The sequence below is a fragment of the Typopeltis vanoorti genome, chromosome 2 (genome assembly GCF_054136105.1).
Source record: "Typopeltis vanoorti isolate ZY-2024b chromosome 2, IOZ_Tvanoo_1.0, whole genome shotgun sequence".
In the NCBI taxonomy this organism is placed as follows: domain Eukaryota; kingdom Metazoa; phylum Arthropoda; class Arachnida; order Uropygi; family Thelyphonidae; genus Typopeltis; species Typopeltis vanoorti.
Window position 1 is genome coordinate 20,009,019 of NC_143550.1, and position 26,017 is coordinate 20,035,035.

Here is a 26,017-nt window from a genome sequence, read left to right on the forward strand (position 1 = left end):
AATTTATTTTTTAAATAGTTCAGAAATCCTGCTCTAAAGACCAAACATAGAACTTTTTCAAACCACTCAAGGCCTCCAATAAGCAGGGTAGTGGTCTCACACCAAGAAATGAAATTCACTTCCCACCTAAATAACTGTTCACTGCTTTTTTCACTCATACAACCACCTCTCACAGAGTACCCTCCTTCCATGAAAAAAATCTATCCCGAGACATCTACAAATTCTAGTAATTTTTTTTACACATTTTAGCCATCATATTATTGACCATATTATTCCTATACAATTCTGCTTTGTTTCCAGATGAGGATTTGGAAAAATTATTCAGCAGGCTCTTTTAAAATGATACTATAGGAGTCCATTACATTGAGAAACCCTTTGATGTATCACATGAACTGAAAAATATAATTCTCTGTTTTCATCATTATTATTATTATGTGACACCTCCAAGGGGTCCAAAGACTCCTCGAGGGAAGGCATTTACTCTACAACTCTCTGTCTCCACCAACTACTATCCACTGAATCCAACGAAACACAACTACAATCCTTTACACCAGCGCTTCCCAAACTGTGGGCCACGGTCCCCTTGGGGGCCATAGGTTTTGTTGAGGGGGGCCGTGAAATAATGAAAACAAATTTAAAATGTTTTAAGACTAAGTAGATTTTTTTTATTTTAAAAGAAACGTATTTAACTTTTATTATTTATTATTTCTTTTTTGTTATTTTTTATATTCTAATGGAAAAATTCACACATCGGTGTTGGTTCACAAACTTTGCTTCCTGCGTATTTCGGCGCTTAATGAATATTAGTAAATATTACTTATTCATATGTTTCATTTCATAGCAGTGGTTAATTGTATTTACTTCGAATGCTCACCAGGGAAGCTCCAAATCTTCCTGTCCCTTTCATCACGTGTTCATAATCAGGGACTGTTGATATTGACTTTATATACATATCAAAACTCATTTTATATTATCTCTGTCATCCAAGCTAGTTTTCTGTTACCAATAAAAGTTTCGCATATACTTCACACATGAAATAAAGCCTAAACAAGTTCATGTGGGGAGATAGTAACTCGCTTGCAGTGGTAAACAACATGCCCTCCCTAACAGCCACTATACTGCAGAGGAAATAAAAACAAGTACTTTTATTATGCCAGTGAATAAGGTATGACGAGTCTGTGTAATATATTTCTCAACAAATAGTGCAATTAGAGACAACTGGGATAAAAACACTAATTAATAAATCATATGTCCCCTCATATAAAAACTATGCTGTATAGACTGAAACAAAACCATATGTTGCATGGGCAAACACAGTAACTAACTAAAAACTATTGCTATTAATTAGATGTGTGTGAGTTCGATTTCCCAAGACAGCAATAAAATTCAACCGAACATGTTAAAATTCGTAAAAGTGTTAAAAGTAAGTAATATATATATATATATATATATATATATATATATATATATATATATATATATATATATAATGAATGTTATGGCAGTTTCACATATGAAATTCGGTTGAAGAGAGTTAGCATTTCAACTCAATTGTCAGCTATGCTTTTATCTTTCGGTTGCACAATCTTTTGTTAATACCGCACCAATCATATGCACATTTTAATAACCTGCCTTTGCTGTCTGTTTTGCGTTAGGCTTAATTACCGTAAAAGGAGAAAAGTCACAAAAGAGAAAAATGTTCCTAGTCCGGGGATTCCCTTATTCAGGTAATATTCACTAATTTCATGTTATCAGTCTGTGGTGTGCCAGTTTCGGTAAGTGGTGATATTATTTGATCTATTCTACGTTAAAAAATTTAACCCTGAGATGGATAAGTGGCTGATAAAAAATAAAAATAAAAAAATCCCGCGAACTATCAGAAGAAGCAGAAACAGACTCAAAAAAAAAAGGACAGTATTTCATATTTTACCAGAACAGCCCGCATCGTCTTCAGAACCAAAGGTAAGAGGCAAAAAATGTAATATATGCATTTGATTTTTGCAATATTCGCTTCGCTGTGTATGTTTTGTATTGAATATAAATACAATAAATATTATAATAATATATCTCTCTATTACGATTTTTTTCCGAGGGGGGGGGGGGGGCGTGAAATATTTTAATTTTTGCAAAGGTGGCCCTGACATCCAGAAGTTTGGGAAGCACTGCTCTACACCAACATAAAACAGAGAAGACAAATGATTTTATGAATTTCAACAACCATATATGTCAAAATTTAAAACTAAAGAAAATATATAAATGAAATTGAATTCTTACCTAATTGGCAAATAATAAAATTCTTTACTGAAGCTCGCAATTTACTATATCTTTCTTTTCCCATATCAAAGAGGCTAACAAAAAATATAAATGTGTTTATAATATTTTACATTTATTTGCTATAAACAGAAAAGGAAAAATTTATCATCATTATCATCAAATTCCTGATATGTACCTCAAGGGGTGTACAGGATATGATGGTACTGCATGAAACACTTACACCATTACTAACTTGCTATCTACAATTTTCCTCCAAATCAATATGTTACCTGTCAAGACTCCAACATTATCAGATCTTATATTTCTATCTTCTAAGGCACTTTTTACTGTATCAATCCACCTATATCTTTTATCTTCTAAGGCACTTTTTACTGTATCAATCCACCTATATCTTCTTCTGGGTCTTTTTCCTGACAACTTGGCAAAGAACTAATTTTTCCTCTCCCATTCTGTTTAAGTGACAAAATCACCTGAGATTAGCTATGCTAACAATATTAAGTTCCTTCCTAATATCCTCATTTTTAATATGATATTACCACTGATCACATCTGTTCACCCCTCTAATCTTTCACTCTCATGTCTGTCATCTCTAGTCTTTGGTCAAGTGTTTTATTTCTAACACTAGAGACCACAGACATGAGTTGGCTTCTGACCTAATGTCCAATCCTTACCTTCTTGTGGTGCACCCTGTGAGGTATCTACCTGGATGCTGAACAAATGAGGATGGGCTGGCAATTTGGGATTTAGCCAACCAAACTGTATTCTTATTGCTTAAACCAAAATATAATATGATGGTATAGTTCACCCACTGTTTAGGTTTCTGCTTGAATAGTCGATTCTGAAGGACGTACGAATTGGTCCCCAACACGCGAAATCACATGCTTTTTAGGTAAAATTTTTCAACTGTTATACAAGCAACATAGTTTACAATAATCATAAAAGAGAAGTTAATTTTCCAACCTGTAATAATAAACAACTCATCCCACAATATGGACTGATTACCCTATTATCGGAATGGATTCTCCTTTTTCTGACATGCGCAGAAGTGTCGAAGGATCTCTAATCGGTGGGCGAACTATACAACATGACAGGAAAAATTTATCATCCACTTAAATGAAAATGTTACTTAGTGAATTTGTAAAAGATTTGAAACAAGCATATTTTTATTAAGTGAACGATATATTTTTTCTATTCTGTCTTGAAGTGCATTTTACAAAATGTATAAGCAGATAACGATTTCCTAAAATGATGATTGCTTCCTATGTTATATCCTCATTATACTGTTATATCCTGAACCAGTCTGATGATATCACTATCAATAATACCATAATCAAGAAAACTTTTCCTATTTCTTTGTGTTTTATCCATGTGAATTTAAAGCACTTCTTTATGCTGGAATATGATGATAATAATGACTAGCCCAAGCCCTGAACAGAAATCAACAGGTACTTACCAACCATTATAGCTGTGGAACAAAGGATTAAATTTTTAAAGGTTATTTTTCCCCAAAAGACTTCTATATGTCTGGGATTTATTTCCTACTCTGCTGTATAGCCTCAAACAGACTGGCTTATCAGTTTTTGCATTTTAGGTATTTTCATTAATGACTTGAAAAATTCCCCTATTTCTTCCTTAGTAGAATCTTATATCCATATACATATGCTGGTGTCCAAAAGCTAACGATGAACCACATTTTTACCTGAATATGAAAAAATGTTCATGACTACAGCCAAATATGGACATAAATTTATTGCCAGCATACTAAACATTATATTATACAAAAAATGTATTATAAATTTCGTACAAATTAAATTGCAATACATTCCTGGCAAAAGTTACAAATTTCCTAAGTACGTAGTTAAGAAATTAATGTAGAGTGCTTACAGAAAACTATGTGGAGGGACATTTCAGAATGGAATACGTCCACCCCCGAACTGCGATGCAACTATCACAACTTCGTACCAAGTGATTCAGGAGTTTTTGAGGCAAACTGGCCCACTCCTTCAGAGCAGGGATAAGGCCTTGTTTTCTGGAGGAGAATTTTGAGCATCAATGTGTCCCAAACGTGTTCTATGGGGTTGAGATCTGGGGAGCACGCTGGCCACTTGATTTAATTAATATCCTCAGTTTCCAGAAATATCTGTACTGCTCATGTATGATGTGGTGTTTTGCTGTCATTCATAAAAATGAATTTTTCACCTACAGCACCAGGGAACAATCGAAGATGGCATTGAAGAACTTCATTACAATATCGTTCAACAGTCATAGTCCCTTTTTTCCAGCACCTGTGGCTCGGTGCATCCATTAAGCATAATGCCTCTCCATGCAATGACCCCAGTACCACCACATCCATCCCTTTCAAAAACATTCTCATGGTGATAAGCTGTACCACTTTCACGACAGACCAAGTGTCATCTAGAATTGGAGGAAAGATTAAAACGACTCTCATCTGTAAAGGGTGTATTAGCCAAATGGTGTCTTGTCCAATTTTTATGGATACAACAGCAGTGGTAATGAGCTCTGCCATGAGCTGTGGATAAAGGGACACAAACTACATGCCTTAGGCCTAGTTGTTAATGATGTCTTGCCATAATTTGTCAAGATATCCATATACCTTTACTTGAATGGAGCCAACTGCATGCTGATCTGCCTTGGTTTATCAATTACATTTTGCTGTTATAACCAAAAATCTGTCCTCATGCTCCATGGTAGAGTGAGGGCGACCTCTTAGCAAATGTCTGGAACACGTTCACTGGTTTGACACACTGCCCAGAGCTTGGATACAATGCTATGCGAGATTCCAAACTCTCTGGCAATATCAGTTATTCTGCAGCCTTTTTCAAGCTTTCCAATAATTTTTCCCCACGTGAAATCATCTAGATGATGTCTTTGAGATACAAGACAGCCAAGTTTGCAACTTTATTCCTTCCCAAAACAGGCTTCCTTCAAACACAATTCTCTTAGTGCAGCCTTCTGTCTTTTATCCTGTTGAGTGCTACCATGTGACCTACTGGCCTTCGATCCAAAAATTTGAATGTGCACCCACTTTCTACTCGAAATCGTCAGTTGATTCGTCTGAATTTATGATTGTAATCTTCAGAAATAAAAAAAATTTTTCCTATTTCTGAAGATTCCATAATTTTTCTATGTGTATTTTATCAAAAGCTTTTTCATAATCTATAAAGGTCATATGAGCCTCTGAATTAAATTCATCTTTTTTTTTTTTTTAATAATTTGTTTTAACACACGAATATTGTCAATATTCATGTGTTAAAACAAATATTCATGTGTTAAGACAAGATCACGTATTGACAATACATGATCTTCTTTGTCTGAAACCATTTTGTTCTTCTGAGAGTAAATCGTTTGCAATATTTCTAAGTAAAATTCAGGATTTTACTGTAAATTGTGTAATTTGTATTTAATAAACTTATTCCTCTGTAATTTACACAATCATCTCTGTCTTCTTTCATAAATAAAGATATAACCTTAGCTTTTGAATCTGATGGAACCTCACATTTCCTCCATATGTAGTGGACATATAATACTAAAAAAACATAAATAATAATTATGTGAGATTTTTACATGAAACAGATTTGGAGTTAGTTTCTCCAGTGTAAGAATAGAAATACAAAATCAGTGAAACCAGGGAAATCAGAGGTTGGAATGGCGATTAGCAAATTGGAGACCCCCCCCCCCCACCTTGAGGCTAGGGAATGAGAAAAATCTAAGAAAACTGAGGTCTTAAATCTGAATGGAATAGCCATTAAAGAATATAAATTATATATTTAGTTTAATCCTTTATCCAAGTGTAAGCAAACAAAGTTTGCGCCTGAAGTATCTTCAGGACTGGGGCAACTCGTGGCAAAGGTGGACTGGGTTCTCATCACTTTCCTAAAGCGCATCTCCTTGCGGACATGTATGATGCTATGCATTATGGGAAGGGTCATTATCCAGACTGGTTTCGACCTCTAATCAGGTCTCTTCAGTAGGAGCCAGACCCAGAAGTGATACCAAGGTTGAAACAATGCAGAAGTCATATTCTATATGCCAGCTGCCAAAAGGTGTCACACCTTATTATTAAATTACTCTGGATTAGAGAAAGATGTTGGAAGTTTTTTTTCCCTACTTGGTTAGACTATAAATTATATATTTTGTTTAATCCTTTATCCAAGTGTAAGCAAACAAAGTTTGTGCCTGGGGGACTGGAGCAACTCGTTGCAAAGGTGGACTTGAGTTGTTCTCATCACTTTCCTTAGTATTCCATAATGCAAAGCACATCTCCAAGAGACCTCAATAAAGGTCGAAACCAGTCTGGGTAGTGATCCTTTCCATAATGCATAGCATTATACATGTCTGCAAGTAGATATGCTTTACATTATGGGATACCAAGGAAAGTGATGAGAACTCAGTCCAACTTTGCCACGAATTGCCCTAGTCCTGAAGATACTTCAGGCGCAAACTTTGTTTACTTACACTTGGATAAAGGATTAAACTAAATATATAATTTATAGTCTAAACCAAGTGGGAAAAAAAAAACTTCCAACATCTTTCTCTAATCCAGAGTAATTTAATAATAAGGTGTAGCAACTGGCATATGGAAATATGACTTCTGCATTGCTTCAACCTTGGTATCACCTCTGGGTCTAGCTCCCACTGAAGAGACCTCAATAAAGGTCGAAACTGGTCTGGGTAGTAACCCTTCCCATAATGCATAACATTATACATGTCCACAAGGAGATATGCTTTGCATTATGGGATACCAAGAAAAGTGATGACAACTCGGTTCACCTTTCCCACGCGTTTCCCCAGTCCTGAAGATATTTTAGGAGAAAAGGATTAAACTAAACATATAATTTATAGTCTAACCAAGTGGGAAAAAACTCCCAACAGCCAAAAATTACAGACATATTTGTGACATTGTTGATGAAGGACAACGTGGTTATAAGGACAGGACAGAAGATAGGGGATAATATATTTTCAAGTACAGAGATAACAGAACACGATGTGATATTCCTAATGATGATGATGACAACAAAAGAACTGCAACTAACAAGAGTAACTGTAAGTTGCAACTGTATATTGAGGGAGGTAGTTTGAGGTCATATGATGCGAGATAAAAGTCAACAGAAGAAAATATGTAGTTGGTTGTTGCTATAGGCAAAGTGATGCAAAGGGAATGTAGACGACATGAATCAGGCAAGTTAATGCAATGAGCACAAGACAAGTAATTATTAGTAAATAGTAGAACTTCAACTAAGGGAAACATATATTGAAAGCAGAAAAGGATATACTGAAAGAAAGAAAGAAATTTTATGCAGCTATTGAGAAATAATGAGATTAAAAGCATGTGATGATGGGGATTTGGAATTTGTTGATACATTAAAATAACCAATTTGTCTGCTATACCAAAAGATAGCTAAATACCATAGACCCCCTTATCAGAAGGTTCGCTATCTGGGGTTTCAGTTGTTCATGGTCAATCACGGTCTGAAGATATTAAACAGAAAATTCTGAGAATAAACAATTTATAATTACATCAGCAAAGTGGATATTAGATCCAACATTATTTCAAAGCCGAATGTTTTTAGAAACTATGAAAGTTTCATAAGTTGACCTGAGAGCTTACAAGAATACAATCCTCAGCATCCCTGAGTTGCCTTAGCTACTTAAGTCAAGTAAGTAGTGCAGCTCAGGGCTGCCGAGGATTGTATTTTCATAAGCTTTCAAGTCAACTTACGAAACTTTCATAGTTTCTACAAACATTCGGCTTTGAAATAATGTTGGATCTAATATCCACTTTGCCTATGTAATTTTACATTGCTGAAATGAAGCCGTATGGCTATTTCTTTTAATAATAGACAATTCAGCTGATCCCAGAGGTAGTCCAATACCAAGGCAACTCGTTGCAAAGGTGGAAAATCTACACATACACCTTGCAGCCTTTTGGAAATCAGGAATATCTGAAATTTCTAGCAGTTCTGAGTAGTTTTCGATGGTTATTAGATCGACTGTCGCAGTATCGCAATGCTTGTGTTCAAGTAATCCTTATTTTACTTAAAAATGGCCCCAAAGTGCAAGGGTAGTGATGCTGGCAATATGGATATGCCAAATAGAAGTCTGGAAAAAAAAAAAAAAAACGTGTGCTGAGGTTGCTAAGATTCCATTCACATTCAGATAACTTTATTACAGTATGTTGTTATAATTATTCTATCATTAGTTATGGAAAAATTTTTGGGAATGCTAAAGATTGTTGTTAATTTCTTACCGTGTCTAATTTATAATTAAATTTTATCATATGTATGTATGTATAGGGTTCGGTACTATCTGCGGGATGTCTTGGAACGTATCCCTCATGGATCAGGTGGGGAATACTGTATGTGAAATGTTTTTCACTATATATATATATATATTGTTGTAATTAGGATTGACTCGGGATGTATACATTTATAAAATTAAAATTTAACTGACTACAACCCGAGAAAGTATAACAAAAACCTTTAATAAATCACGACTAGTTTCATCGGTGTTCCAACTTCTTCAGGTGAGTAAGAAATAACATAAGACTTATAAAAATAACAAGGTAAAAAACATGGACTTTCCAGCTTAATAAAATGAAACAGAATAGTAACAGTCATATTTGAATAGGTGACCGCATGCTACTGTTGGCATGAGTTAAATTTGTGTGACAGCTAATTTTAGAGTGCCAGTGTTGGATTATTGTGCTATGGGAATCAGGCAAATTGTAGCTTAGATTGTTTTTCAAGTGTGAAGGGTCCAGAACTATTTCTTTTGATTCTATAATTCATCTTTCAAATTCATCCTTGCATATATATAAATTGGTTGTGTGGTCCCAATCAACTTGGTGTGGCCGTTCTTCAAGGTTAGAGTTTGCGGAGAAGAGAAAATGACTGGAAAGGGCGCTCGTTCGTGTTCTACTGTAGGAGCTGTCACGTCTATGTTCCTCAAGACAAAGTGAAACAGATATATCTGTCTGGCCAAAATAAGGTCGACCACAGTCACACATAACTTTATAAACACCAGGAAAATGCAGTTGGTTGTGTTTTGGTTTTGGTTGACTCAGAAAAGAACGAAGTTTTGGCAGAGTAGTATAGTCAGTCTTTATGTTGAATTTCTTCATACTCCTAGATAGTTTTGGGGTAAGAGAGCTGATAAATGGTAACTGTATATGAGTGATAGGGTTGGATTCATCTTCTTGTCGAGGTTGTTGGCATGGTCTCAAACCGTATATATATATATACACACACACACACACACACATATATATATATACATACACACGGGTATGTACAATATTGCAGGCTTGGTTAGCACATCTCTCCAATCAACATCCTCCAGACTCAAATCCCCCTGTGGACATGGATATTTGTGATTGTCTTTAGGTGGAAGGTGAATTTCATTGTCTAATGTAAGACTGCTGCCTCACTTATTGGAAGTCTGAAGTGGCTTGAAAAAGTTTCATGTTTGGTCTCTAGAGCAGCCTTCTAGATTAGGTAAAAAATAAATTTTTAAAAAATATAAAATTAATCAAAACAGAAGAAAAAATCATTAGTGCACCAATGGTACTAATTTAGTCATAATCTTCAGCATTCCATTTCATCAATCCACTGCTAGATGAAAGCCATTGGCAGACAATTTTGGAGATATCTTTTCCAAGATATCCAAGTATTCCTTTCCTGATTTAGTTCCGTGATACCAAGCATAGTTTTTACTGTACTAAATTGTGTTGTTCTTAGTTTTTGAGTATCCATTGTATTTAATGTTCACATATCACAATCATATGTCAGTATAGGGGAAGGCACTGATTAAAAACTTTCCTTTAGAAGCATAGTGGTAATTGGCATTTGAATACTGAATGTAATTTTTTAAATGCTTTCCACCAAAGTATCATTCATCTTTTGGCCTCTCCATGGTATTTTGATCCATTAATATCCATTGTCCACTTGTTCAATTTCATTGTTCATTGATTTTTATTAATTCTGGTTGTACATAGCTATAAAACATAACTTGGGTCTTCTTTAAGTTTATCTTCAAGCCAACTGTTTTGCTAGCAACTTTGAGTTCAGAAATACAAGTCTATGATTCATGTGCATTTGAAGTAAAGATAGCTGCCATCAGAAAAGCTTAAATGGCTCATACATCTTCCATTTATCTACAGACCTTTTTCTTCCCAATCAAAAAGTTTAAATATTTCTTCTAAACATGCTGTGAACAGTTTGAAAATATTGTATCACCTTATCTTATGCCTCTCTGTATGTCTACCATGGAGATATTGCCATTGAAATGAACTGTTGCTGCTGCACTGGTGTATGCTGATTTGATGGTTCTTACATATTGAGAAATGAAGTAGAAGAAAGGATGTTGGAGTTTTGTGTTGAGAACAGTTTCTTTAGTGCATATTAAAGTATTAAAGCAGAACCACTGCTTTAATTTCACATTCTAGTAAAGTTATGCTGAAAATTATCTAAAAAATGTTGGAACCATAAGTGAATAGAGAAATGTCAGACCAGGCAGGCTTGAACTAGACACCAGATAGTGAACACGAGGTGGATTATAAGGCCTCTTTATAAGACCTTGAAACACCCACATCTGGACTACTGTGCTCAGGTCTGGTCTCCTGGGTTTTTTGGGGATGAGGAAGCAGTGGAGAGGATTCAGAGGCGAGCAACCAAGATGGTGAGTGGCCAGTGGATGTTTCGTATGAGGATAGATTGAAGGTGTGTGGATTGCAGAAGTTGGTTGATAGGAGAAAGAGAGGCGATATGATAGAAACATTTAAGTTGCTTAAAGGGTTTTATAGGATGGATGCAGGGGAAATATTTCAGCACTTGGCTAGAGGAATCAGAAGAACAAGGGGTCAATCCTTGGAAGCTGAATAAAAATGTGGTTAGTAGGGGTGTGGAGACTAGATTTTTTGCTTGGAGAGTTGTGTATGAGTGGAATGAGTTGCTGGAGTCAGTTGTGAGTGCTTCATCTGTCAATAGGTTGAAGGAGAGGTATGATAGATTGGGGTCTCCTGCGATGGGTCTTCAGACTCCATGGAGGTACCTGTACAATAATAATACTTATGGAAAGGACAAGAGAATTTCAAAATGAAGTATTCTTTTGTTCTATTGGTTATAAGAAAGCTTCTGACTAAGTGGATCACAAAAGTCTGTGGAATGAGATGAGAGTAATGGGAATACCTTACCATTAATTCTCTTAATTAGAGAAATGTGTAAGAACCATGAAACAGTAAAAACAGTCTTCAGAAAAATAGACAAGTTAAGTTGGTAAAGAGGTGTGCAAGGTTACATATTGTCACATTTTTAATATTTACAGTGAATATATTATAAAAATTAGTGACTCAGACAAAGACCCAGAAGGAATTAAGATTAGTGTCAGAAAAAGAAGTAATTTAAGATATACAGATGATACAACTATCATAGTACGAGGGTGGCCTGAAAAGTTCTCAGCCTAACAATGAAAAAAAGAATTTATAATTTCAATTTTATTTTTATTTTTCAGCATAATCTCCCTTAAGACTAATACATTTATTCCAGTGATGCTCCAGGGCCATTATCACATCCCTATAGTGGTTCTCAGTAAGACCTGCAAAATACCCATCTACAGTTGCAATCACCTCTTGATTCGAAGAAAAACGCTGACAAGCGAGGAAGAGTTTTAGTTTTGGAAAGAGATAGAAGTCAGAGGGAGCCAAATCTGGGGAATAGGGTAGATATTCCAACAATTCATAAAGCAGATCCCCTAATTTTCCCATTGCCAAAACACTTTGCAAACCAGGTCTTTTCTCCCAAATTTTTTCATCTAGTTTGGTTAAATCATTGGAATAATATTCCCTGGTTACTGTTTTACACTTTTCAAGATAATTAATAACAAAGCATTACAAAACACCGATGCCATGACCTTTCCTGCTGAAAGAACCGACTTTGTCTTCTTTGGCGCTGAACAATCAGCTTCTGTCCACTGTTTTGACTGCAGTTTGGATTCTGGTGTGTAATGGTGAATTGAAGTCTCATCCATAGTAATAAATCGATGCACAAAATCAGTTTTATTATTGTTAAAACGTTCCAAGCACTGTTCATAGATTTTCATGCGAGTGCGTTTTTGATCTGCTGTGAGCAAGCGTGGCACTCATCTTGCACAAAGCTTTTTCATTTTCAATTTTCCATGCAAAATAAACCCTACACGTTCTTTTGGAATGCCTATTATCTCAGCAATTTCATGCATTTTGACTCTCAGGTCATCCAATACCATATCACGCTCTTGATCAATGATTTCTGGTATTGTTACACTTTTTGGACATCCTTCACATGGATGATCTTCAAGGCTTTCAACGTTTAAACTCAGAAGCTCATTTCTTAATTGTCAAAAATGAAGGAGAGAAGTGCCCATAAACTTTTATGAACTTTGAATTGAATTTCTTTTGCCATTAAACTTTCTTTAATGGCAAATTTAATGGGGTGCTTAAGGGTCAAAGCTGTATAATTGAGAGAAGACTTCCACATAGCCTTTAAAGGAATGCAGAGAACGGACCAGGGCTTCTGACCTAATGTCCAATCCTCACCTTCTCGTGGTGCACCCTGTTGGGTATCTACTTGGATACTGAACGAACGAGGATAGGCTGGCAATTTGGGATTTAGCTGACCAAATTGTATTCTTACTGGTTAAACGAAAATAAAAAATGATACAAATGACAAAATTTCATGCCAGCTGGGGTGTCGCCCGGTTAAACAAGGCCCCCCGTTGTTTTTGGCAGGGAACCAGGGCGAACAGCGAAAAGTCAACTCCTGGAACAAATCTGAAAACACACCCCAACTCAACATCACCAGAGTTAAAGATCGGTAGTATCAACACAAGAAGCCTGAATGGCAAAGAAATGGAGCTAGCTGAAGAATTAGATAAGTACCAGATCAACATAATAGGGGTGACTGAAACAAAAAAGACAAAAACTGGTGAGATCAATCTGAGCAATAAATACAAATTGTTATATTCAGACAATGACAATCAAGGAAAGAAGGAGTAGCCATAGTATTCAACACAAAATACGAGGCTAATCTTCTTGAATGGCAGGCAGTCTCAAGTAGAGTAATGTTGGCAAATATGAGAATGGGGAACTGGTCAATGAGACTTATTTGTGCCTATGGTCCCACAAAAGGTTCTACTATTTTTTGATGCTTTAGAAAAAGCAACTGACACAATGAAAAAGGAAAAGTTGGTCCTTGTTGGGGATCTAAATAGCAGAATAGGAAATGATTGTCAGACATACAAAAATATTTTGGGAAAATTTGGAGAAAAGAGCAAAGCTAATAATAATGGCAAATATCTGTTAGATTTCTGCTCAGGACATGGACTGGTTATTACTAACACCATGTTCCAACATAAAAATGTGCACAAATTCACATGGAGAGAAGAGGCAAGGAATAAGAAAAGTCTCATTGACTATGTTATTGTTGATAGTGATGTTTTCTCCCTGGTGCAGGACACCAAAGTGTACAGAAGATTTGAAATTGGAAGTGTTCACCATTTAGTCTTGAGCAAAATAAAACTGAATTTCATATTGAAAACAAGAACATGTAAGAAAGTTTTAAAGTGAATAAAAGTTGAACAGAACTCAGATGTGAACTATAGACTAAAATACACAAACATTATTCAAGAATAAATGAAAGAGTTTGAAAACAGGGACCAAACTTTGGAGATTCAGTGCCAAATCCTGAAGAAAACATTGATTGATTCTGCCAGAGAGGCATGTGGTGAGGTTGTCTGCAAGGATAAAAAAATCAGAACTCCCTGGTGGACACAGGAAGTTAAAGAGGCAGTGAAGGAAAAGAAGAAAGCATATCAAAAGTTACTGGCAAATAAGTCAGCTTGTGCTCTTAGAGAATACAGAGACAAATGCAAGAATGCTAAACACTGTGTAAAACTAGCTAAACAAAAGTCATGGGAGGACTTTGGCAAGAACATAGAAAATAAATATCAAGAAGGTGGCAAAATATTTTGGAGGTTGTTGAAGAAGCTTAGGAATGGAGGAAAGAGTGCTGTAAAAGGAGTTAGAGATGATAAAGGTGACATGAAAAAAATGGAAGAAAAAGATATCCTTGAATTATGGAGTAATTACTTTGAAAAACTGCTAAATGAAACAAGCAGTGATGACACAGTGGTAAAAAACACTGACCAGGCATGCAGTCAGGAATACATATCCATACTTGAAGTAGAAAAAGCCATCAAAGCCTTAAAATGTGGAAAGGCAGCAGGAGTAGATGATATTCGACCAGAAATGCTGAAGTATGGTGGCATAAAAGTCTTACAGTGGCCGCACTGCATAGTTCAGAAAGCCTGGACAGAGGGACGAATTCCCAATGATTGGAGTAGAGCTCTGATAGTATCCATATATAAAAAGGGAAATAAAACTGAATGTGAGAATTATAGAGGTATTTCCCTACTAAGTGTTCCTGGCAAGATCTATGCAAGTATACTTGAAATATGGTTGAGAAGAATTGTGGAAAAAAAGCTTGGTGAAGAACAAGCTGGATTCAGGCCAAATAGAGGCTGTCAGGATCAGATCTTCACTTTACGATAAATAGTCGAGAAAGCATGGAAATATAACAAAGATCTGTATTTAAGCTTGATTTAGAAAAGGCATATGACAAGGTGCCAAGAGAGAAGCTATTCAATATGCTACAGTTATATGGTGTCATATGGTGTCAATGGGGCATTATATCAAGCAATACTTATTCTTTATTTGAGTTGTAAGTCAGCAGGTTAGAATTGAAAGAAGTACAGGAAGAGGGTTTAATGTTAAATCTGATGTGAGACAAGGATGTACATTATCCCCTCTGTTGTTCATTATCTATATGGATCACATTATGAAGGAAAGTGGTATTAAACATGATATCAAAATTAAAGATGTTAATGTCAGCTCTTTGCTTTATGAGGATGATGTTATACTTCTAAATAAATCCGCTACAAGTCTGCAAGATTCTCTGACTAAAGTGAATAACTGTTGTAATAGATATGGTATGGAGGTCAGCAATAAAAAGACAAAGACAATGAAAATAGGCAGAATCGTTGAAAATGTCAACTGTGTTGTGAATGGAGAACCTGTGGAACTAAAACATTTCAGCTACTTAGGCACGATTTTTAGCGAAGATGGTAAATTCAATATAGAAATAGACAACAGAATCTGCAAAGCTGGTATGGTGGCAAGTCATATGAATAAATTCATATGGAATAAGAGAAAAATTAGTCGGAACACTAAATTAGCTGTATACAAGACCGTGTTCAAACCAGTTTTAACTTGTGGATCTGAGAGCTGGGTCAGAAGTAAAACACTTGACCAAAGACTAGAGACCACAGATATGAGAGTCCTAAGAAAGATTAGAGGCATGAACAGATGGTATCAATGGCAATATCATATTTAAAACGAGGATATTAAGAAAGAACTTGACATTGTCAGCATCCAGGAATGCGTTAGCAGAGCTAATCTCAGGTAGTTAGGTCACTTAAACAGAATGGGTGAAGAAAGATTAGCAAAACAAGTGTTCTCTGCCAGGTTGGCAGCAAAACGACCCAGAGGAAGACCAAGATATAAGTGGATTAATACGGTACAAAGTGCCTTAGACGATAGAAATATAAGATCTGATAATGTTTGAGTCCTGACAAGTAAGACTGATCTGGAGGAAAATTGTAGACAGGAAGTTAGTAATGATGTAATTCTTTTTCATGTAGTACTATCATATCCTGTACACCGCTTGAGGGTACATGGCAGGAATTTGATGTTAATCATCATCATCATGAATTTTATAACTGCACGATACTCAATTTTATCCATTTCAAGGGATACAGACAACACTTTTGTTTCAGACAGCTGTATAAAACAAACTACTTGATAGAATGAATTGCAATTTCACATGGATGCTTATGACAGAACTTAGAAAAAAAAATCTCTTCCCAATAATGTTGGCATCTATGGTCGAGTTCGAGAACTTTTCAGCCCACCCTCGTATAAACTAAGATCAGATGTGCTTGATTCTGTTGGTTAAGAGGGAAAGTAAAAAAAAAAGGAGAACTTAATTTAAACATCAGCAAAACAAAAGTAATGGCATAGGGCAATTTGGATAAATTTATGATTTATGGAGATGTAATACAGATAGTTGAAAGTTATGATTTATGGGGTTCACAGAATAAGAAATGATGCTCAAGGTGAAGATAAAATTAAAAGCACAGGTATGAGGATAAAAGTTATGTTAAACCTCAGAAAAGTTATGAAAGACAGAGATGTTAGTAATGCTATGAAAGTCATGATCATCATCAATTTCCTGATGGGTACCCTCAAGGGATGTTCAGGTTACTATAATAGCACTACATGATTAAGTTTACATTATCATTAATCTCCTATCAACATTTTCCTCCATATCAGTCTATTACTTGTGAGTACTCCAGTATTGCCATATTGAAGATTTCGTACTTCTAAGGCACTTCTGACTGAATCAATCCACCTAGATCTTGGTCTTCCTTTGGGTCTCTTTCCTGCTATCATGGCATCAAACATCTGTTCTGCTAACTTTTCTTCAATCATTCTATTTAAGTGGCCATATCACTTTAGCTCTGCTGACATATTCTTGAATGCTAATAATGCCAAGTTCCTGTCTAATATCTTCATTCTTAATATGATTCTGCCATTGACTATTGGTTCACTGCTCTAATTTTTCTCAGAACCCTCATATCTGTGGTCTCTAGTGTTTGATCAAGTGCTTTATTTCTAACCAAATTCTCAGATCCTTAACTTACAACTGGTTTGAACACTGTATACTGCCAGTTTGGTGTTTTGGCTCATTTCTCTCTTATTTCATATAAATTTATTCAGCTGGATCCCACCATACCAGCTTTGCTTATTCTGTTGTCTATTTCCAGATTTAACTTGTCATCTGTACTAAAAACTGTGCCTAAATAGACGAAATATTTTATTTGTTCTATACATTCAGAATGCAGCTGAAGTTTTCTATGCTCCTGCTATTTTCATAGGTTTTGTCCTTTTATTGCTGATTTTCATGACAAATTTATTACAGCTGTTATTCAATTTAGTTAGAGAATCCTGGAGACTTGCATTAGATGTGTTTAGGAATAAAACATCATCTTCATAAAGCAAAGAGCTAAGTTTGGCATGTCCAATTCTAATATCATGCCTAATGCCACTTTCTTTCATAATGTGATTCATATAGATGATGAATAAGGGTGGAGATAATGTGCATCCTTGTCTTACCCCAGATTTTAGATCAAACCATCTTCCTTTATTTCCTTCAATTCTAACTACTGACTGACAACTTAAATATGCACTATGTATTGCTCTGAATAATGTTCCATTCACCACATATTATTATTACGGGCAACTCCAAGGAGTCTAAGGACTCCTTGGAGTTGCTCATAAGGAGTCATCGAGAGAGGCCATAAACATCGTGTCAAAAACTACTAGCATTTACACAGTATCTACCATACTCTGATTGAACTCATTCGCAGTCATAGCACACAACAGATTCTGGCAGCTTATTCCACTCATTCGCCACTCTCCAAATAAAAAACCAAGTTCTAACACCCTTGCTCTAACAGCCTACACTCTTGCTCAATTTCCATGGATGGCCCCAAGTTTTCCCATCACCACACCTCTTTTGAAAAGTTTCCTCTGAATTAATCTTGTCACAAAAAACCTCAGTAATTTGAATGATTCAATCATATCATCCCCTTTTCACCTATCAATCAGTTGCTGTAATCCCACAAATCTTCAACCCGTTCTCGTAATGTTCATTCTATAGATTAGCTACCATCTTGGTCACTCGCCTCTGGATCCATTCTACCTCCTCCCCATCACCAAGATCTGTGCACAGCAGTCAAGATGGGGTTGTATCGAGGTTTGATAAAAAGAAACAACACCCTGCATGTCTCTGCTCATCAAAGTATTCTTCAGTAACCAAGTGATGTGCTGAGCTGCTTTAGCTACTTTTGCTAGGTGCCATCTAAACTTGGAAGTTTTTTTTTTTCACCCACTTGGTTAGATTATAATAATTCTTTCTTTTAAGGTTACACGGTGATCAGCACTCATATTTGTAAATTTAGGGACACAAAAATACACGTGTTGAACAGATTATTTTATTAATTACTAATAAAATAAAACTTGACGTTTCGACCCTATATCGAGGTCATCATTGGAAGAATACAACTGTATAAGGAACCAAGCTACATGCTCATGCCCTGTATACCGGTAAACTAAATCTACGTAGTTAATAAATCCTTTTTCCTAGCTTGACTTCTAGTGATAAAAAAATAAATAAATAAATAAATAAAATAAAATAAAATAAAATAAAATAAAAATTTTAATTTAAAAAAAAAAAATTATATATATATATATTATAAATAAATAAATACAACTACAATAAACTGCTAAAGTCCTCATGTATTAATATTCTTCTGGATAGTTCTGATTGTTATAAAATGATTTCTTTCAGTTGCTGTTGAATGTTCCAAACACTTCACCAGTTGTCTTCTTGTAGTGGGATTTTTCTAAGGCTAGTTTAGGTTGTTATATAGGTTGTAGATGGGTCCTCCACATTCTTGAAATGGTTAGGCCATCATTTTTGTTGAGATTTGGGTTGTGTTTGAGCATTTCACATGACTCTTTAAATTTTCTCTCAAACCAGGTTTTGGTGCGGTGTAGGGACTTGGTATTTTTCCAGTCAATTCTGTGGTATGTTTGGAGTGCGTGGTCAGAAAGGCCGGTTTTACCAAAATGGAGGTATTTAATGTGTCGTTTGTGTTCGTCTTGTCTGATTGGGATAGTTCGCCCTGTTTCCCCTATGTAGGGTATGTTGCATGTGCATGTAGATTATAATAAATTTAGTTTAATCCACTTAAATATAAAGAGCCAATGGGCTTCATTTCAGTGATATAAACATTATTTAAGTAATTTAAATAATATTTATATCACCGAAATGAAGCCTATTGGCTCTTTATATTTAAGTAACTTAATGGGTGCACCTTTTTGACAACTCGTATAGAAGAGTATATAAGTTCTTTTTGCTATACCCTTTGGTATTAATTTGGTCTAGCTACTTACTGATGAAGCCTCAATAAAGGCTGAAACCGGTCTGGGTAGTGACCTCCCACCATAATGTAATAACAGCATACATTTCCTAGGAAATGTGTTTTTACATTATGGAAAATACCAAGAATAGAAATCAGAACTTTACCACCTTTGCTGTGAGTTGCCCGAGATTGTACTGTGTACTAGAATTACTTGCATTAGCTCACACTAGTAATCGCCTATACTTTTATAGTTTACTACATTCAGCATGAAACTCTCTGATTCCAATCTTTGAGTTTCTTATTCGGTTTTAAAACAATGTGGGATTTAATATCCTCTTAATTTAAATAAATTAGTTTAATCCTTTATCCAAGTATAAGCAAACAAAGTTTGCATCTGAAGTATCTTCAGGACTGAGGCAACTCATGGTAAAGGTGAACTAAGCTCTCATCACTTGTCTAAGTATCTCCCAATTTGCAAAGCACATCTCCTTGCGGACATGTATAATACCATGCATTAAAGGAAGGGCCACTACCCAGACAAGTGTTTCGACCTTTATTGAGGTCTCGTCAGTGGGAGCCAGACTCAGAGGTGGTGATACTAAGGTGGAAGTAATGGAGAAGTCATATTTACCTATACGAGTTGCCAAAAGGTGTCTCACCTTATTATTAAATTACTCTGGATTTAGAGAAAGATGTTGGAAGTTTTTTTGTCTTTTTTTTTCCCCACATGGTTAGACTATAATAAATTTAGTTTAATCCTTCATCCAAGTGTAAGCAAACCACCACTTCTGGGTCTGACTCCCACTGACGAGACCTCAATAAAGGTCAAAACCGGTCTGGGTAGTGGTCCTTCCCTTAATGCATAGCATTAGATATGTCCACAAGGAGATGTGCTTTGCATTATGGGAGATATTAAAATAAGCGATGAGAGCTTAGTCCACCTTTACCACAAGTTGCCTCAGTCCTGAAGATACGTCATGTGCAAACTTTGTTTGCTTACACTTAGATAAAGGATTAAACTAAATTTATTTATTACAGTCTAACCAAGTGTGTGTGTGTGGGGGGGGAACTTCCAACATCTTTCTCTAAATCCAAAGTAATTTAATAATTAGGTGAGACACCTTTTGACAACTAGTATAGGTAAATATGACTTCTCCATTACTTCCACCTTAGTATCACCACCTCTAAGTCTCGCTCCCACTGACAAGATCTCAATAAAGGTCGAAACCGGTCTGGGTAGTGGCCCTTCCCTTAATGCATAGTATTATACATGTCTGCAAGGAGATGTGCTTTGCATTATGGGAGATACTAAGACAAGTAATGAGAGCTTACTCCACCTTTACCACAAGTTGCCTCAGACCTGAAGATACTTTAGGTGCAAACTTTGTTTGCTTACACTTGGATAAAGGATTAAACTAAATTTATTATATGCCCCCTAAACTCCCTATCCACTAGCACTTCCAAGTCTCTGGTTTAATCAATTCCTAGAGTTAGCCTGCATTGCAAACTTCCTTTCATAATCTGCTTTTGCTTTTCTTACTATATTAGTTACCATTCTGGCATGTGCCTGCAGATCACATTTCTCCTTAAATTCCCTCCATAATTGTTTCTTTCTTTTTTTTTTTTTTCAGCTCCAGCTTAATGGTGTTATTCATCCATTTAACTCCTACTTGATCTATTCATTTCAATCTAGGTATGCAGTCAGCCAATACCTCACTCAAAGACTCCTTTACCACTTCCCATGCACTATCAACATCTGCTCTTGCAGTTTTACATGCCATGGCACTGATCCAAGCAATCCCCTAAGTTTGTCATACTTACCAGCTAGGTAATTCCACACATATACCCTGTTTTAACTGAAAATTCCACACATTTTGTCACCTTCCAAGTCAAGACCATATGATCACTCTCACCAACTGGTGGCAACGTGGTCATATTCATTATAGACAAATTCTCAGATGCAATTACTAGATTGAGCACTCTCGAATCCTTAGTATATTCCATTACATGCTGTCTCAGATAATTATCCTTTAGTAACTGTATAAAATCCATTTCCTTCCTCCCATGTGTCCTCTTAGCATAGTTGAAATCCCCCACAATAATTACCTGTCCTCCTCTCATTGAGTCTATTTGCCAATGCATACTACCTCCATCATCTATTCCATCTGCAGGTCTATAGCAGCACCCAACTGTATATTTTGTTCTGCTGGCCTCAGTCTCACACCAGATAGCCTCAAATGTGCTATTTTCACTGTCCTGCAGTCGAACTTCTATTCTCTTTGGCTGCAGTGTATCAACTATCATCAATAACACTCCACCACCCATTCTTTTCTCTTCTATCCTTTCTGAACACAATATACACCCTTCAGATTTTATCCCAATAACTGTATCATCTTCTGTTAGCCATTTCTCACTAATGGCAATAACCTTAGGCCAAGATGAGCCAACCAAGAACAAAAATTCCTCCTGCTTGTTCCTAACCACTCTCCAGACAAAAGGCTACAGGTTTGAATCCAAGCGTGGGAATGGATGTTTCTGATTGTCTGTGAAAAGGGGGTGGGGGGGTTAAATGGTGTTGGTGTAGTTGTGGTTTGTTGTAGTTGGTGAATTAAGTGGTGGAGACAGCAAAGTGTAGAGTCTTTGATGTCCAAAGACCCTCCTTCGATGAGTCTTTGGACTCCCTGGAGGTGCCATGTAATAATAATAATGCTCCTGGCATTAATGTACATAAATGTACAAAACCCCATAGGTCTGCCCCTATCTTGACACCTTATACTAACTATCCCATTCTAGTTCTGCATATCCACTCAACAGCTTCCCCACCTCCCTCTAAAAGATTTTGTTTCCCTGATTCTGCACATCCACTTTCACTTCATTCAACAACAATTTTTCCATTCTCCAAACACCAAATCCATTCGGATGCAAACTATCCTTCTTGCATAAGTCTTTTTGCCCAACAAACTCACTCCACACATCCACACTCCTGCATAACCTATGCATTGAGTCATTTGCTATTATGTCCCTCCTTCTCAGCTCTACTCTATCATACTGCAGCAACAGACTCACTATCTTAAATCTCTCACTCTTCTCTTTTGCTACTTCCAGTAATTCTTTCAAGTCCTCTCTCATGCCATAGTTTTCTCCTTTTAAATCATTCATTCCGGCCACTACAATCATTTCTTTCACCCTACGCTTTTGTGCTCTAAAAGCCTCACTTACATCATTAATTTTCGCACCAGGAAAGAACAATTTTGTCAATCACACCTTTTGCAACTGAATCTCCATATAACACTCTCTCCATAATTTTTCTTTCTCTTCTGATCTTGCCCTCATTTTTCTTATCTCACACTTGTTTGTTTTTGTTATTAGCTAATCCACTCGGTAGACATTTTTGCAATCACTCCAGTTGCACCGCTATGCATCACTCCATGCAACCAAGCTATCTCCCTCATTGCAGCTAACTCTTCATTTTTTATATCAGTGAAACTATTCTCTTGTTTGACACTTTTATTCTCACTTTCAACCGTGTTATTTAATCTCACTCTCAATGCTATTTGGCGTTACATCACAATTTTCAATCGCATTCTGACTTTCATCCACTACATCAATCTTGCGACCCGAGACACACTTATGATCCTTGCTTTCATGACACTTTCCCACCACTATCGCTTTCAAACCAAACTCCAGCTGCTCTCAGCAAAGCATACATTCTGCAAACATTACATTGGATGAAGTCCCTTTGATTAAATTCTTTAAACAATAACAACAACTTGGACACCATTGTTCTACTTCACATTGGTGCAACGTGCTGCTCAATGTATCTTATCACTATAATTGTATCAATATAACTGTAGTCTTTTTGAAATGCTTTTTATTATTATTATTATTATGTTACACCTCCAAGGAGTCCTAAGACTCGTCGAGGCAGGGGACCTACTCTACAACACTGTCTCCACCATTCACCAACGCCATCGACCACCCACTGTCACCACTAGTATTTTCAGACAATCACAAACATCCATGCCCATGGCAGGATCCGAACTAGCAGCCTTTTGGCTGGAGAGTGGATACGCTAACCACTCGGCTAACCAGGCCGGCACATTGTGCCAGCCAATTTTCTCTGGGCACATTGTCATATACCTTTTTCAGATAGACAACGCACTTAAGTATAGATTCTTGTGTTATTCCCACAATTTTTCATCATCATCAATTTCCTGATATGTATTCCCAAGGAGTGTTCAGGTTACTATGACAGCACCATGTGATTAAGTTAACATTATTATTAATCTTCTATTAATAATTTTTCTCCAAATCAGTCTTTTACTTGTGAGCACTCCAATATCATCACATCAACATTTCGTGCTTCTAAGGCACTTCTAACTGAACCACTCCACCTAGACCTTGGTCTTCCTCTGGATCTCTTTCCTGCCATCTTGGCATCAAACACCTGTTTTTCTAAAAACAAGCATTTTCTTTCCTTGCTCGTTCTATTTAAGTGGCCATACCATCTTAAATTAGCTCTCTTAGCACATTCTTTAATGCTAATAATGTCAAGTTCATTTCTAATATCTTCATTTTTAATATTATTCAGCCACTGATTCACTCTCCTAATTTTCTCAGAATTCTCATATCTGTGGTCTCTAGTCTTTAATCAAGTGCTTTACTTCTAACCAAACTCTCAGATCCATACCTTACAAGTGGTTTGAACACTGTCTTGTATACTGCTAGTTTGGTGTTTTGGCTAATTTCTCTTTTATTCCATATAAGTTTATTCAGCTGGCTACACAGCATACCAGATTTGATTATTCTGTTGTCTCTTTCCAAATTTAACACCTGCCATCTTCACTAAAAACTGTGCCTAAATAGCTGATATATTTTAGCTATTTAGGCACAGTTTGTCTTAAAGTGAAAATCTGTTCTTAACAACCACTATTTGGCCTGATCAATGTTCTGATCTTGTCCTCTGAATTATGCAGTGTAAAAACTTTTATACCTCCACACTTAATTTTACCAAATAGGCAGAGTAGAAACCGGCCTATGGGCCCCATGGCAACAAATCAAAATAATATTGATTTGATCTTGAAAGAAAATTACAATCAAGCTTCCTTAAATTGTTTCCAAAAGATAGAAAAAATGAATAAACTCAAAGAAACGAAAACTTTACATTAAAGACTATAGAGAAAATACCGTATTAATGTAATGTACCCATTAACAACTTAAAGTACATAAGCCATAGATATCAGGTTCACATTGCAGTTTGTCTCTTAAAAGCTAATTCTGTCAGCTGTCAGTTAGAGGGGGGGGGGGCTGAGATTTTGACTGCCTAGGGCCTCCACAGGGTTTAATCCAGCACTGAGCTGCATTTCCACTTTTCAAGTTTATGATGGATTTTTCTACCTCAAGTACTGATATGTACTCCCTTTTGCATTACTTTAGAAAATTTTGTAATATGGTTCTGTCACTGCTTGGTTCATGTAATGATCTTTCAAAGTAATTACTCCAGACATCTAAGATATCATTATCTACAATTTTCATGTCACCTTTATCATCTTTGATTCCTTTTACAATACTCTTTTCTTCATTTCTAAGCTTCTTCAATAGCTCCTAGAACATTTTGCCACCTTCCTAATATTAATTTTCCATACTCTTACCAAAGTCTTCCCATGACTTTTGTTTAGCTACTTTTACACACAGATTACCTTTCTTACATTTTATTCCATATTCTTTTAGATCATCTGTCAACTTATTTGCTAGGAACTTTTGATATGTTTTCTTCTTTTGCAGGAATGCTTTTTTTTTTTTTTAACATTTTGTGTCTACTGTGGTATTCTTATTTTTTTTTTTTATCCTTGTAGACAACTCCACCACATACCTCCCTAGCTAAATCAATCAATGTCTTCTTCAAAGTTTGCCACTGAGACTCCAAGCTTTGGTTCTTTTTTTCAATCTGTTTTTTTTTTCCTTTAATAATATTTGTATAATTGAATCTATAGTTTACCTTAAAAGGTGCTAAACATTAATTCTTTTTACACCCTTCTTACATACTGTTCTTTTCACTGTGATATCCATTTTATCCTGCTTAGTACTAAGTAATGGTCACATCCAATTTCAAATCTTCTGCACATTTTTGTATCCTTAATCAACATGATATCACTATCAATAACGACATAGTCAATGAGACTTTTCTTATATCTTCTCTCCACATGAATTTGCACATTTATGTTGAAAGATGGTGTGAATAATGACTAGTCTGTGTCCTGAGCAGAAGTCCAGTGAATTAGTATTAGCTCTTCCTTTTTCTCCAATTTTACCCAAATCTTCCTATATGCCTGGCCAGATTCATTTCCTATTTTGCTGTTACGATCTCCAACAGGACCACTTTTTCCATTTTCAGTTGCCTGTTCATATGAACAGGCAACTGACCATAGTTGGGACCATAGGCACAAATAAGTTTCATCAACCATTTCCCTATTTTGAAGTTTGTTCACATAACTCTACTTGAAACTGCCTTCTAATCAAAAAAAGTCATATCTTCATGTTTTTGTTGAATGCTTTCAGTGCTCCTTACTTTCCTTGATCATTATTACCTGAAAATAATATCCTATACGTATTATTTAATAAGATCTCACCTGTTTTTCTGTCTTTT

At 36.0% G+C, this 26,017-nt stretch overlaps 1 protein-coding gene across 1 annotated transcript in view; it reads right to left on the bottom strand.

The window, feature by feature from the left end:
* The window catches only part of LOC150108861 (pre-piRNA 3'-exonuclease trimmer-like), a 509,147-nt gene that overhangs the window by 446,074 nt on the left and 37,056 nt on the right, over positions 1 to 26,017 (bottom strand). The window contains exon 4 of the mRNA XM_090403827.1: positions 2,275 to 2,348. Coding sequence (XP_090259953.1) covers positions 2,275 to 2,348 — 74 coding nt within the window. The remainder of the gene's footprint in view (positions 1 to 2,274; positions 2,349 to 26,017) is intronic.